Source organism: Pleurodeles waltl, chromosome 8 (assembly GCF_031143425.1).
Source record: "Pleurodeles waltl isolate 20211129_DDA chromosome 8, aPleWal1.hap1.20221129, whole genome shotgun sequence".
NCBI classification, from domain to species: Eukaryota; Metazoa; Chordata; class Amphibia; order Caudata; family Salamandridae; genus Pleurodeles; species Pleurodeles waltl.
In genome coordinates this window covers 1,431,694,491-1,431,707,381 of record NC_090447.1, presented here as the reverse complement: position 1 = coordinate 1,431,707,381, position 12,891 = coordinate 1,431,694,491, and the positions used below count along the sequence as shown (strand labels likewise).

General features: G+C 48.5%; 1 protein-coding gene across 1 annotated transcript in view; it reads left to right on the top strand.

Moving 5' to 3' along the window:
- BRWD1 (bromodomain and WD repeat domain containing 1) overlaps positions 1-12,891 on the top strand; it is a 1,722,898-nt gene that overhangs the window by 1,295,796 nt on the left and 414,211 nt on the right. Inside the window, exon 29 of the mRNA XM_069202575.1 lies at positions 1,697-1,758. Within this exon, the coding sequence (XP_069058676.1) occupies positions 1,697-1,758 (62 nt within the window). The remainder of the gene's footprint in view (positions 1-1,696; positions 1,759-12,891) is intronic.

The following is a 12,891-nucleotide window of genomic DNA, read 5'->3' as shown; positions in this document are numbered from 1 at the left end:
GGGGAGTGCCATGTCGACTTAGTCATTTTCTCCCCACCAGCACACACAAGCTGTGAGGCAGTGTGCATGTGCTGAGTGAGGGGTCCCCTGGGTGGCATAAGACATACTGCAGCCCTTCGAGACCTTCCCTGGCATCAGGGCCCTTGGTACCAGGGGTACCAGTTACAAGGGACTTACCTGAGTGCCAGGGTTGTGCCAACTGTGGAGATAAAGGTACAGTTTAGTGAAGGAACACTGGTGCTGGGGCCTGGTTAGCAGGGTCCCAGCACACTTTCGATCAAAACTTAGCATCAGCAAAGGCAAAAAGTCAGGAGGTAACCTTGCCACGGAGGCATTTCCTTACAGTAGCCAATGGGCTTGACCACCTTTAGTAGGGTGGCTGCACCCTTATGACCAATTTCTCTGGGAAGTGGGCACAGCCCTAACCCAGAGTGGCCCAATTCCTTCCAAGCAAGGAATTCGATAAGTGTCCACTTCTGCTCGTCTACCTTAGAGTTGGGACTGGCTTGAAGTTGGCACTCCTCTTAATTAGACTAATTTTCTCATCTTTGCTGCTGCCAAAAGTGGGGTCATGACAGAGGGTTGGTCATCTCCTCCATTTGGAGAGACCTGGGTTGCACTGAAAAGGCAGACAGGCCTTTGAAGCTTCCCGCCCTGGAATGTCCATACTGCCTGGATGAGGTGGTAACACCTCCGCTCAGTGCAGGCCTTTGTCTCAGGCCCTCAAGAGTGCTGGTTTTCACCTTGTGGGGCTAGAAACGCATCTGTGGTGGCTGAACTGTTCAGGACCAGATCGTCAACACAGTAGTAGCTGGTACCCTCTAAGATGCCCGCTGTGTAAATTGTTTAAAAGAAATCCATCACAGGGGTCAGTGAGGGTTTATTATTCTCATATGTTTGATACCAAACATCCCAGGATTCAGAGAAGCCATCATGTTGCTCAGTAACTCGTAATGACCAGCTTCCAGCAAGTGCATTTTAAATAGCTTTCCTCTTCACTTAACATATTTCAGAATCGACAGAGACATAGCATGGATGTATATCCCCATGCATATATGCCCTTACATGTACCTTTTTTGTTCAGGAGAATTTTTGTTTCTAGCTTCACATTATCTTCTTATTCTTTCTGTCCTGTGTGATTGTTGTCTTAAAACACTATTGAATTTGGCTTGTACACTTGAGGTACTTTTACCAATCTCTGAGTGTTTCCATCATCCTAGACTAAGTGGACAATCTTCCTTCAGAAATGAAAACGATGCATGATCCTCTGTCTCCCTGGTGGTGCAATTTTAGTGTGTTGTAGTACATGTAATTTTTATTCGTTTGCACACTGTTTTCAAATATTGTGCTATAATTTGATGAATTTTTCACTTGATTTTTTTTTTTTTAAGTGTCCTATTTAGTAGCTGTAGCTTATTTGTCCTACAACTTTAACACTACAGTTTTACTGCAAACCAAATAATTCAATACTTTTCCTTAGTTCAGGTATTTAGCAAGAAAGCAGTTAATTACAATCAGGTTTATTATTAGGTAGGTAGCATCTTCATTCTAATAGAGTTGAAAGTAGTTCTATTGTTTTCTCTGGCAAAGGACATACTTGCAAACCCCTTTATAAATGTTGTCTTTTCCTAACCAGTACACTGAAAACCGGACTTTGTGTATTTTAAACCTTGTTTTCTGTTTTCTGATTAAACAGGTGGGACAGTAAAGAAATAGAAAAGCTTAGCCCATGGGATATGGAACTTGTTCCTGATAATGGTATGTGAATACAGTTGCATTATGTTGCTTACCATGTATTTTTATTTTTTATTTTCAGCGAATCCATTCATTCTAAACTGCTGGAATATTTATGGTTGACTAAGAATCTTGTTAGACCCTCAGCAGGATATGAGAAGAAAAATGTGTTAGATTAATGTGCCCCTGCAATCTTTCTGTTGGATTCTAACCATCGGTTTCTCTGTTATGGGAGGTGCTCAATAACAGACTGTCCCATGGAATCTTATCAGGCTCTTGTGATATTGGGGAGGTGGTACTATGCTGAATTAATAGGATAGCTCAAGTTAACACATTGTAGTATTTTAAAAGATGCAGTAGCTCAGTGCCCCAGTCTGCAACATCTGGGCATCCTAACTTTAGGTACTTTGGATATTCTTTGTGGATTGTTCTTCATTAACAGGAGAAAATAAATGGGGAGCCTCCAACCACCCCCCTTCAACTTGGGGGGGTGGGGGAATAGGGTTATGCAAGAAAGATAATGTTTTTTTAAATAATGGAATAATTAGCAGTTTTCTAAGTGTGGTAGTGAATATTTCATTTTTATGGTTTCTATGAAACCCTTGGCTAAAGCCAGAAAACTATACATTTCATACAACATTCTGAAATCAGCAAGTAGTAATGTGTAGATCACTGATGGTTTCTTTAGGAAACTAATATTCATCTATCTGCAGATTCCTCGCCTTAGATTATGCCCCAGGCGTCAGACTGGATCTGGAAAGTTTTAAAGCAATACCCCAGCATACCGGAATGTGGCACCTGCAACTCCACATTGAAGTCGTATGTGCAGGATCTGTTGAAGGCTAATGACGCGACCATTGAAAGAGAGTCAGGGCAGGCCTTCAGCAGGAAGGAAAGTCAACCGGAGTTTATAGTCACCACGAGTGACCCACTGGCAGCAGTTAGTCGTAGGGAGGCCTCAACAGCACAACAAAACAGGAGTCCCATGTCTCAAGAGCAGCAGGGTGGAAGCTGATCTTGGAGTTAGAGTGCTGGAGCCTGGGGCTTCTTGGAGCCTCAAGGTCTCCTTGTAGGAAGAACAAGCAAGCCTTGGCAAGAGCAACAGTTGCGGTACACAGGGGGTTCCATTCCAGTGTCTGCAGCAGGGGCCCACACTCTCCCAAGTGGATCAGAAGACAAGAAGGACCCGAAGAGGACCACAGAATCACCACCTGTGTTGCAGACCCTTTCGATGTCCGTGGGACAGCTGGATCCACCAGCCGGCAGTTGTCTTGAAGTGCTTGCAGATGCAGGGGAGTGACTCCTTCACTCCAAGGGAAATACCCTCTTGCTTCTTGGATGCACATAGGGTCCTTATGACCCTGAAGAATGCACAGCCACAGATGCTGTAGAAATCTTGCAAGAGCTGGAGAAACAATGTTGCAGTGGGAGTCCTCAACTGGACACAGTCCTGTTTCAGTTCCAAAGCATATGAGTAGCGGTTCCAGAGTCCAGAAGCAGATGAGTCTTGCAGAGAGTTCCTGGTGTAGAGTCTTGCTCAACGAATCTGAGGCCCCAACCTTGGTGAAGCCCGGATGTCACCCACCTGGCCTAACCAGACAGATGATCAGAGGGGCCTCTGCCTACCTTGTTTCCAAGATGGCAGAATCAACCAGCCACCTGGCAGAGCTCTGTGCACCTCCCTAAGGGAGGAGCTGGTCAAGGGGGTGGCACTCCCCTGTCCTTTGTGTGGTTTCGCTTCAGAGTGGGAACCGGGAGTTCCTGAACTGGTGCAAACCAGATTATGCAAGGAGAGCAGCAAATGTGCCCATCTGATAGAGACTTCTAGTTGCAGATTCCTTACCTTAGAATTTTTCCCCAGGCATCAGACTGGATCCAGAGATTTTTTTCTTCGAGCAATACCCTTGCTTGTCAGTTAGTGGCATTGGTCGACTCCGCGGGCGTCCTAGTCGCTGTGATGACGTCGGGAGTAGTACATAGATGCTGCCTCAGCGCAGTGACATAAGTTATTTTCTCTCTGCACCACATGCTGATCCAGAGGGAGCTACCCTGGTCTCTTTTTGACCGAGTTCGACTATTTCTCTAGTTTTTTGGTCTATCGCACACCGCCATCGGCCTGCCCTGAACGACCCTAAATTCCTGTCCCATCACCCCACGCCTGAGAGTCTTGGCATCCAGGCTTCCTCTTCCTCAGACGCATTCCCTAATGCACCCCCGGATAGGGAATCGAAAAGGCTGGAACAATTTGGGAAGAAGATGTTTTCTTCCTCCAGTCTCGCGCTGCTTTCCATAAACATTGCGTGCCTTTTGGGCCGCTATACCCACTCTCTGTGGGATACGGTTGCACAAGTTCTGCTGCAGATACTGGTGGAGGCCCGTGCTATTGTCTCCCAAACTGACAACAATGGGAGAGATGCGGCGAAGTTCACGGTCCGATGTGGGCTGGACACGACCGACTCTCTGGGTAGATCAGTTGCTACGACGGTGGCCTTGAGACGCCATGCCTAGTTGCGTACTTCTGGTTTTTCAGGGGATGTCCAACAGTCTCTCTTGGACATGCCCTTTGATGGCTCCTGTCTCTTTGGAGACAAGGCTGACGTGGCCTTGGAGAGATTCACGGACTCGCAGGCTATGGCTCGGTCCCTTGGCCTTTCCGCTGCCTTTCACCCCTTTCGTGGCCACGGAATGTGCTCCCTGTCGTGTCCCTCACCCAGCCACTGTGCCGCTCATGATGTTCAGCCACTGCGTGGCTGTGGACGTGGAATCCACGTGGGCGTGGTACAGGGAAACAGAGGTCTGCCCAGTCTACACCTGCCCCCGCTGCAGCCTCCAAACCCTCACTCCGATCAAGTTGATGGCAGGATTCACCATCACCTGCCCCACTGAGAATCCATCACTATGGACAGGTGGGTTTTGCAGACAGTTTGAAAGGGCTATTCCCTCCCCTTCGAATCTGCCCCACCAGCCATGCCTCCATCAATCAGCCAACTTCCTGAGGATCATTTGTCACTTCTCCGCCAGAAATCCGCGGATCCTTGGGCCAAGGGAGCCATAGAGAAGGTCCCTGTTCCAGAAGTAGATCGTGGTTGTTATTCCTGCTACTTTCTGGTGCCGTAAAAGGACCTATCCTAGACCTTCGGGACCTCAACTACTTTCCTCAAGAAGGAGAAATTCAAAATGCTCACCCTGGCTCAGGTCCTGTCTGCGTTGGACCCAGGAGACTGGATGGTACCGTTGGACTTGCAGGACATTTATTTCCACATTCCCATCCTGCCTGTCCACAGATGTTACCTGCGATTCGTGGTAGGTCACGAGCACTATCAGTTTACTGTGCTCTCCTTCGACCTTACCAGCGCCCCTCGGGTGTTCACCAAAGTGATGGCGGTGGTTGCAGCTCTACTGCGCAGGTTAGGGGTCTCAGTCTTCCCCTATCTCGACGACTGGCTGTTGAAGGCGGACTCGCCCCAGAAAGTCATCTCCCACCTTCAGTCTGCAGTGAGCCTCCAGCACACGCTGAGGTGCACTATGAATGTGCCGAAGTCATACCTGACTTCCTCTCAGATGCTCTCTTTCATTGGGGCTGTTCTGGGCACAGTGCAGTTTCAAGCTTATTCTTCCGAAAAGCGAGTCCAAGATATATAGGCTATGATTTGGAACTTTCCGCCTCTTTCTTGGGTTTTGGTGAAGTTGACTCTGAGGCTGTTGGGCCACATGGCCTCCTGCATCCTGCTAGTGGCACATGCCGGATGGCATATGCGGGCTCTGCAGTGGAACTTGAAGTTGCAGTGGGCGCAGCATCAGGGGAATCTCTTCGAAATGGTCCAGATCTCAGAGGGGACTGCGAGAGAGCTCCAGTGGTGGCTTTAAAATCCACATTGGGTCCACGGCAGATCCCTCTCCCTTCCCCAGCCAGATCTATCCATATTGACAGATGCGTCGCTTCTGGGTTGGGGCGGCCACATGGGAGAGGTGGAGAGCGGAAGCCTCTGCTCTCCAGCGGAGTCTGGGCTCCATACGAATCTTCTGGAGCTCCAGGCGATCAGGCTTGCGTTGAAACCATTTCTCCCTTCTCGCTTAAAGGGAAAGTAGTGCAGGTGTTCACGGACAATACTACTGCCATGTGGTACTGCAACAAACAGGGCGGGCAGTCAGGAGGCACTACGCCTCTGGACATGGCTGGAACAATAGGGCATTACCCTGGTGGTTCAACATCTGGCAGGTTCTCTCAATGCCAGAGCGGACGAACTCAGCCGTCGATGCACAGCCGATCATGAATGGCGTCTCCATACGGAAGGGGCGCAAGGTCCTTTCCGCAGTGAGGAGACCCTTGGTTAGATCTGTTCGCCTCCGCAAAGAACACACAATGTCAGCTGTTTTGCACAGTGGAGTTTCCAAGGAAGCACTCGCTTGGAGACGCTTTTCATCTCAATTGGAACTCCAGCCTCCTTTATGCCTTTCCGCCCATACCACTTCTGCCCAGAGTTCTCAAAAAGATCAGGAACGACCGGACCCAAATCATCTTGGTGGCTCCGGAGTGGACACCGAGAGTATAGAATCCAGAGCTATTGAGCATAGCCACGGATCTTGTGTCGCAGCAACAGGGGATGGTTCTCCACCTGAACCCGTCCAATCTCCACCTTCATGCATGGAGATTGATCGGCGGCAGTTGACAACTTTTGCTCTACCACCCAAAGTCTGCGATGTTGTCTTGGCAGCCAGGTGTTGCTCCACCAAAACGGCATACGCCTATCATTGGCATAAATTTGTGGCATTGTGTACCAACTAATCTGTTGATCCCCCTCTCTGCTCCTCTTTCTGAGCTTCTTTTGTTCATTCTTTCTTTGGCCCAGCAGGGCTCTGCTTTGGGCACCCTTAAAGGGTATTTATCTGCCATTTCAGCCTTTCTTAGGCTACCTGATCAGCCCTCACTCTTTAAATCTCCTATTGTGAATCGATTCCGTAAAGGTCTTACCCATTTATTTCCTCCCACTTCATTTATCATCCCTCAGCGGGACCTCAATCTTGTCCTTACTTAGTTATTGTGTACTCCCTTTGAGCCGATGCACAATTGCCCTTTACGGCTCCTCACTTTCAAGACTGTCTTTCTTGTTGCCATCACTCCTGCTCACAGAGTGAGTGAGCTTCAAGCTCTTTCTTCCAAGCCTCCATTCTTGTCTGTGCACCCTGACCAAGTGGTGTTGCGCCCTGAGGCTTCCTTCCTTCCAAAGGTTGTTACGCCTTTTCATGTAGGCCAGTCCATCACCTTGCCTACTTTTTATGCCCCAACCCCCACATCTTTCCCATGAGGAGGAGAGACTCCACCGTCTGGACCCAAGAAGAGCATTGGCGTTCTATCTTAATTGCAAAGATTTCCGGATGGACGATCAACTCTTTGTCGGGTATGTGGGTGCGAAGAAAGTGAAGGGGGTGCAAAAACATACCATCTCTCGATGGGTACTTCTTTGCATCAAAATGTGGCCAAGAAGCAACCCCCTGAAGGCTTGTGCGGTCACTCCACCAGAGCAACTGCTGCTTCCACTCCATTAGCACTCTGAGTTCCTGTCCTGGATATCTGCCAAGCAGCTACGTGGGCATCCATGCACACGTTTACTTAACATTACTGCCTGGACAGTCAGGTCCGTTGGGACGGCTACTTTGGTCGTTCGGTCCTGCAGGACTTTCTAGTATGATCTTGGTTCACAGCCCACATCCGAGGATGACATTGCTTGGGTATCTATTCTAAGGTAAGGAATCTGCAACTAGAAGTCTCTATCAGATGTACAAGTTACTTACCTTCGGTAACAAAATATCTGGTAGAGACCTATTCTAGTTGCAGATTACTTACCGACCCACCCATCCTCACAGCTTGCAAACTGATTTATAGGGACAGGGATTTCCCCTTCAGGTCTTTAGCTCTGGCGCACCAAACTCAGTGTTCTTAGTGGCTCTGCGCTTTGGCGTAGAAAGTAGTTAAAAGAAACTGATGTCAATGCACTGAGGCTGTTTCTGTGTACTACTCCCGACGTCATCACTGTGACTACAACGCCAACAACATCTGGGGAGTCGACCGATGCCACCTACCGATGCACAAAGGTATTGCTCGTAGAAAAAATCTCCAGATCCAATCTGACGCCTGGGGGAAAATTCTAAGGTAAGGAATCTGCAACTAGAATATGTCTCCACCAGATATTTTGTTACCGAAGGTAATTAACTTGTACTTCAAAGCAGTCTAGTGATGTTTAGATGCCACCCCAGTCCCATAGACACCTTTTACAAAGAGGATGTGGTCACACCTCTCTCTTGCAGGAAATCCTTTGTTCTGCCTTCCCCTACCTGAGTAAGGTTCACCAGCAGGAGGGCAGAACAGTGTCTGGGTTTGGCAGCAGCGTGGACTGGCAGCCAGACCCTGTAAGGCTGCACAGGCAGAACTGGGGGATCCTTTAAGGAACCCCCAGAGTAGATGGGATCATTCAGCTAGCACTGGAATGGGTGTAAATTCATGATTCCAACATGTTTGATACCAAACGTGCCTAGGTTCAGAGAAGTCAGTATGTAGTTAGACCATTTGTGTCGACCAGTGTCCACTTAATACTTTAGGATGGCTTCCCCACACTTAAAAACCTGAAGGAATTGAGTCTGGGGTCTGTAGGGGTACCCTGCCCGTGCAGGGGCACCCCCCCCCCCCCACTTAGGGACATGCACCCTGCCCATGTGCTGAAGGGCCTACCAGAGGGGTGACTTACAGTGTCTAAGTGCAGTGACCAGGATATATATATGGCAAGCCTTATATCTTAAGTGAAAGGTGCATGCACCATTTCAGGCAGGCTTCAATGGCGGGCCTGCAGACACAGTTTGCATGGGCTCCCATGGGTGCACAGTACATGCTGCAGCCCATGGGATTCCCCTGGTGTACCAATTCGCTGGGTACCGAAGAACCATATACTTTGGACTTACATGGGCACATCAGTATGCCAATTGTGGGGTGAAAAAGTTTACCAACAACCAAATTTAGGGGAGAGAGCACAGACACTGGGGTCCTCGTTACCGGGATCACAGTTTACTACAATCTAAACACACTATCACCAGGCAAAAGTTGGGGTAGCTATGTCAGAAAGATGCTACTTTCCTATGCTACCTATTTGCTCTGACGTCAGTTTCTGTCTTTTCATGACAACAGACAAGGATCCACGACTACCCTTGGTCTCTGTCAAGCACTAACCTGTTAGTCCCACAGAGACACAATCTTGACCAAGTTGCTTGTTCCCAATTCCACCTGAAAGTTGTGTGCCTCCCACTTAAATACACATGATCAGCACTGCAATGTTCCAGGGAAAAGGGGATGGATGAGAGAAAGAGAGAGACACTGGAGTCGCAGGGTCGGATCCAGATGCCTAATGAAGCTTCTTGAAGAGCCGGTCTTTCCTATGATAAATTACGCATCAATCCAATAACTAATATCTCATAAACCATGTATACACTACTGTTAAACTGTAATGTTCAAGCAAGATGTACCTGTTGGGGACTTCTTTCACGCTTTTGATGGCTGTTCCTCTCTCTAGGAATTTTCAGAAACAATGTGGATTGCCTGTAATAAAATAAGAGCCTTGAACCTCCTATACTGTCTATAACTACTCCCACTGTAATCCCAGATTAGTCCCACGTCACCTCAATTAAGCCTACTTAGATGTTCCTTGATGTTCAGTGGATATCTTGCGTGTTTCACCTTGATGAGATTTCCCAAGATGCTGACTCACTCGACGCATCGACATTTACATAGGCAACAGTAATAACAATAGATTCTCAAGGAATTATATTCTTCAAATATTCATGGTTAATCGTTGTACTGTGCTAGTATTGTAAGGAACGCAATTCAGTAATTGAATCACACTAAAAACATAGGGTTAATATCTAGATTACGGTTCAAGTTGTATCACTATGAAAACATAGGGTTAATCAATAGAGTTCAAGTTCATGAGCGACCGGCTTTATCACTGTTACATCACAGCGTAAGTTTGAGCATGGCAGAGATAAGCCTCAACTTTGTTTACGAGCCAAACACAGAATGCTCGGTATCACCAGCAACAATTTGGAATAATGCAACTGCCAACTTGAATACAGCCACAATAAACATATTCACAGTATGTCGTATCGCTAACAATAATAGTAATGTCACATTGAACTCAGCGATAATAAATGCATTCACAGTACATCGTTTTCGTAATAATTGTTCAATAGAAACTCCTTTCTGTGATATAATGCAAGCAACTACAATGAGCATAATTGTATGACACGCTGCAAACACCCCAATGACCTTAAAAACCAAAGATGTACCTTTTTAGGTGCATCGCATCTTGAAAGTCAGTCAGTATCAAGTTTTAACAAACAAATGTCCTTAAATTGTGCGCAGCACGTTACCGCCTTTTTAAGGGTTAATTCCCCTTGGTCTCTTCTGTTTCCAGAAGCGGCCTCCAAGATACTGGACAGAACAGAATGAGAAGATCAAAAGGAGAGGACCCGGGGCCTTTTCTGCGGCCCGTGACCTTTACAGCAAGCAATTCACTCAAACCTGGTGTGGTTCAAATACCTGCTGCATCTGGCCCCACCCAGTCTGAGTCATAGGGATTGTAAGGAAATGCCTCCTTGGCATGGTTACCCCCTGACTTTTTGCCTTTGCTGATGCCAAGTTATGATTTGAAAGTGTGCTGAGGCCTGCTAACCAGGCCCCAGCACCAGTGTTTTCCCTAACCTGTACTTTTGTTTCCACAATTGGCACACCCTGGCATCCAGGTAAGTCCCTTGTAACTGGTACCCCTGGTACCAAGGGCCCTGATGCCAGGGAAGGTCTCTAAGGGCTGCAGCATGCCTTATGCCACCCTGGGGACCCCTCACTCAGCACAGACACACTGCTTGCCAGATTGTGTGTGCTGGTGGGGAGAAAATGACTACGTCGACATGGCACTCCCCTCAGGCTGCCATGCCAACCTCACACTGCCTATGGCATAGGTAAGTCACCCCTCTAGCAGGCCTTACAGCCCTAAGGCAGGGTGCACTATACCATAGGTGAGGGCATAGGTGCATGAGCACTATGCCCCTACAGTGTCTAAGCAAAACCTTAGACATTGTAAGTGCAGGGTAGCCATAAGAGTATATGGCCTGGGAGTCTGTCATACACAAACTCCACAGCACCATAATGGCTACACAGAAAACTGGGAAGTTTGGTATCAAACTTCTCAGCACAATAAATGCACACTGATGCCAGTGTACATTTTATTGTGAAATACAACCCAGAGGGCATCTTAGAGATGCCCTCTGAAACCATACCCGATTTCCAGTGTGGGCTGACTAGTTTTTGCCAGCCTGCCACACACCAGATATGTTGCTGGCCACATGGGGAGAGTGCCTTTGTCACTCTGTGGCCAGGAATAAAGCCTGTACTGGGTGGAGGTGCTTCTCACCTCCCCCTGCAGGAACTGTAACATCTGGCGGTGAGCCTCAAAGGCTCACCCCCTTTGTTACAGCGCCACAGGACATCCCAGCTGGTAGAGATGCCCGCCCGTCCGGCCACTGCCCCCACTTTTGGCAGCAAGGCTGGAGGAGATAATGAGGAAAATAAGGAGGAGTCACTCCCCAGTTAGGACAGCCCCTAACGTGTTCTGAGCTGAGGTGACTCTTACTTTTAGAAATCCTCCATCTTGCAGATGGAGGATTCCCCCAATAGGATTAGGGATGTGCCCCCCTCCCCACAGGGAGGAGGCACAAAGAGGGTATAGCCACCCTCCGGGGCAGTAGCCATTGGCTACCGCCCTCCCAGACCTAAACACCCCCCTAAATTGAGTATTTAGGGGCTCCCAGAACAGAGGAAGATAGATTCCTGCAACCTAAAGAACAAGAAGGACTGCTGAACTGAAGCCCTGCAGTGAAGACGAAGATGACAACTGATTTGGCCCCAGCCCCACCGCCCTGTCTCGCTACTTCGAAGAAAACTGCATCAGCGACGCATCCCACAGGGTCCAGCGACGTCTGAAGCCTCAGAGGACTGCCCTGCATCTAAAGGACCAAGAAGCTCCTGAGAACAGCGGCCCTGTTCAAGAAACTGCAACTTTTTGAAACAAAGAAGTAACTTTTAAAGACCACACGTTTCCCGCCGGAAGCGTGAGACTTTCCACTCTGCACCTGACGTCCCCGGCTCGATCTGTGGAAAACTAACACTACAGGGAGGACTCCCTAGCGACTGCGAGCCCGTGAGTAGCCAAAGTTGACCCCCCTGAGTCCCCACAGCGCCACCTGCAGAGGAAATCCAGAGGCTCCCCCTGACCGCGACTGCCTGCTTCAAGGAACCTGACGCCTGGAAACCACACTGTACCCGCAGCCACCAGGACCTGAAGGAACCGAACTCCAGTGCAGGAGCGACCCTCTGCCTAGCCCAGGTGGTGGCTACCCCTAGGAGCCCCCCTGTGCCTGCCTGCATCGTTGAAGAGACCCCCGGGTCTCCCCATTGATTCCTATTGAAAACCCGACACCTGTTTGCACTCTGCGCCCGCCCCTGTGCCGCTGAAGGTGTACTTTCTGTGCCTGCTTGTGTCCCCCCCCCCCGGTGCCCTACAAAAACCCCCTGGTCTGCCCTCCGAAGATGCGGGTACTAACCTACTGGCAGACTGGAACCGGGGCACCCCTATTTCCATTGAAGCCTATGTGTTTTGGGCACCACTTTGACTTCTTCACCTGACCGGCCATGAGCTGCTGGTGTGGTAACTTTGGGGTTGCCTTGAACCCCCAACAGTGGGCTACCTTGGACCCAACTTTGAACCCTGTAAGTGTTTTACTTACCTGTGAACTTAACATTTACTTACCTCCCCCAGGAACTGTTGATTTTTGCACAGTGTCCACTTTTAAATTTTTTATTGCCAAAACTGTACATGCTATTGTGATTATTCAAAGTTCCTAGAATACCTGAGTGAAATACCTTTCATTTAAAGTTTTACTTGTAAATCTTGAACCTGTGGTTCTTAAAATAAACTAAGAAAATATAGTTTTCTATATAAAAACCTATTGGCCTGGAATTGTCTGAGTGTATGTTCCTCATTTATTGCCTGTGTGTGTACAACAAGTGCTTAACACTACCCTCTGATAAGCCTACTGCTCGACCACACTACCACA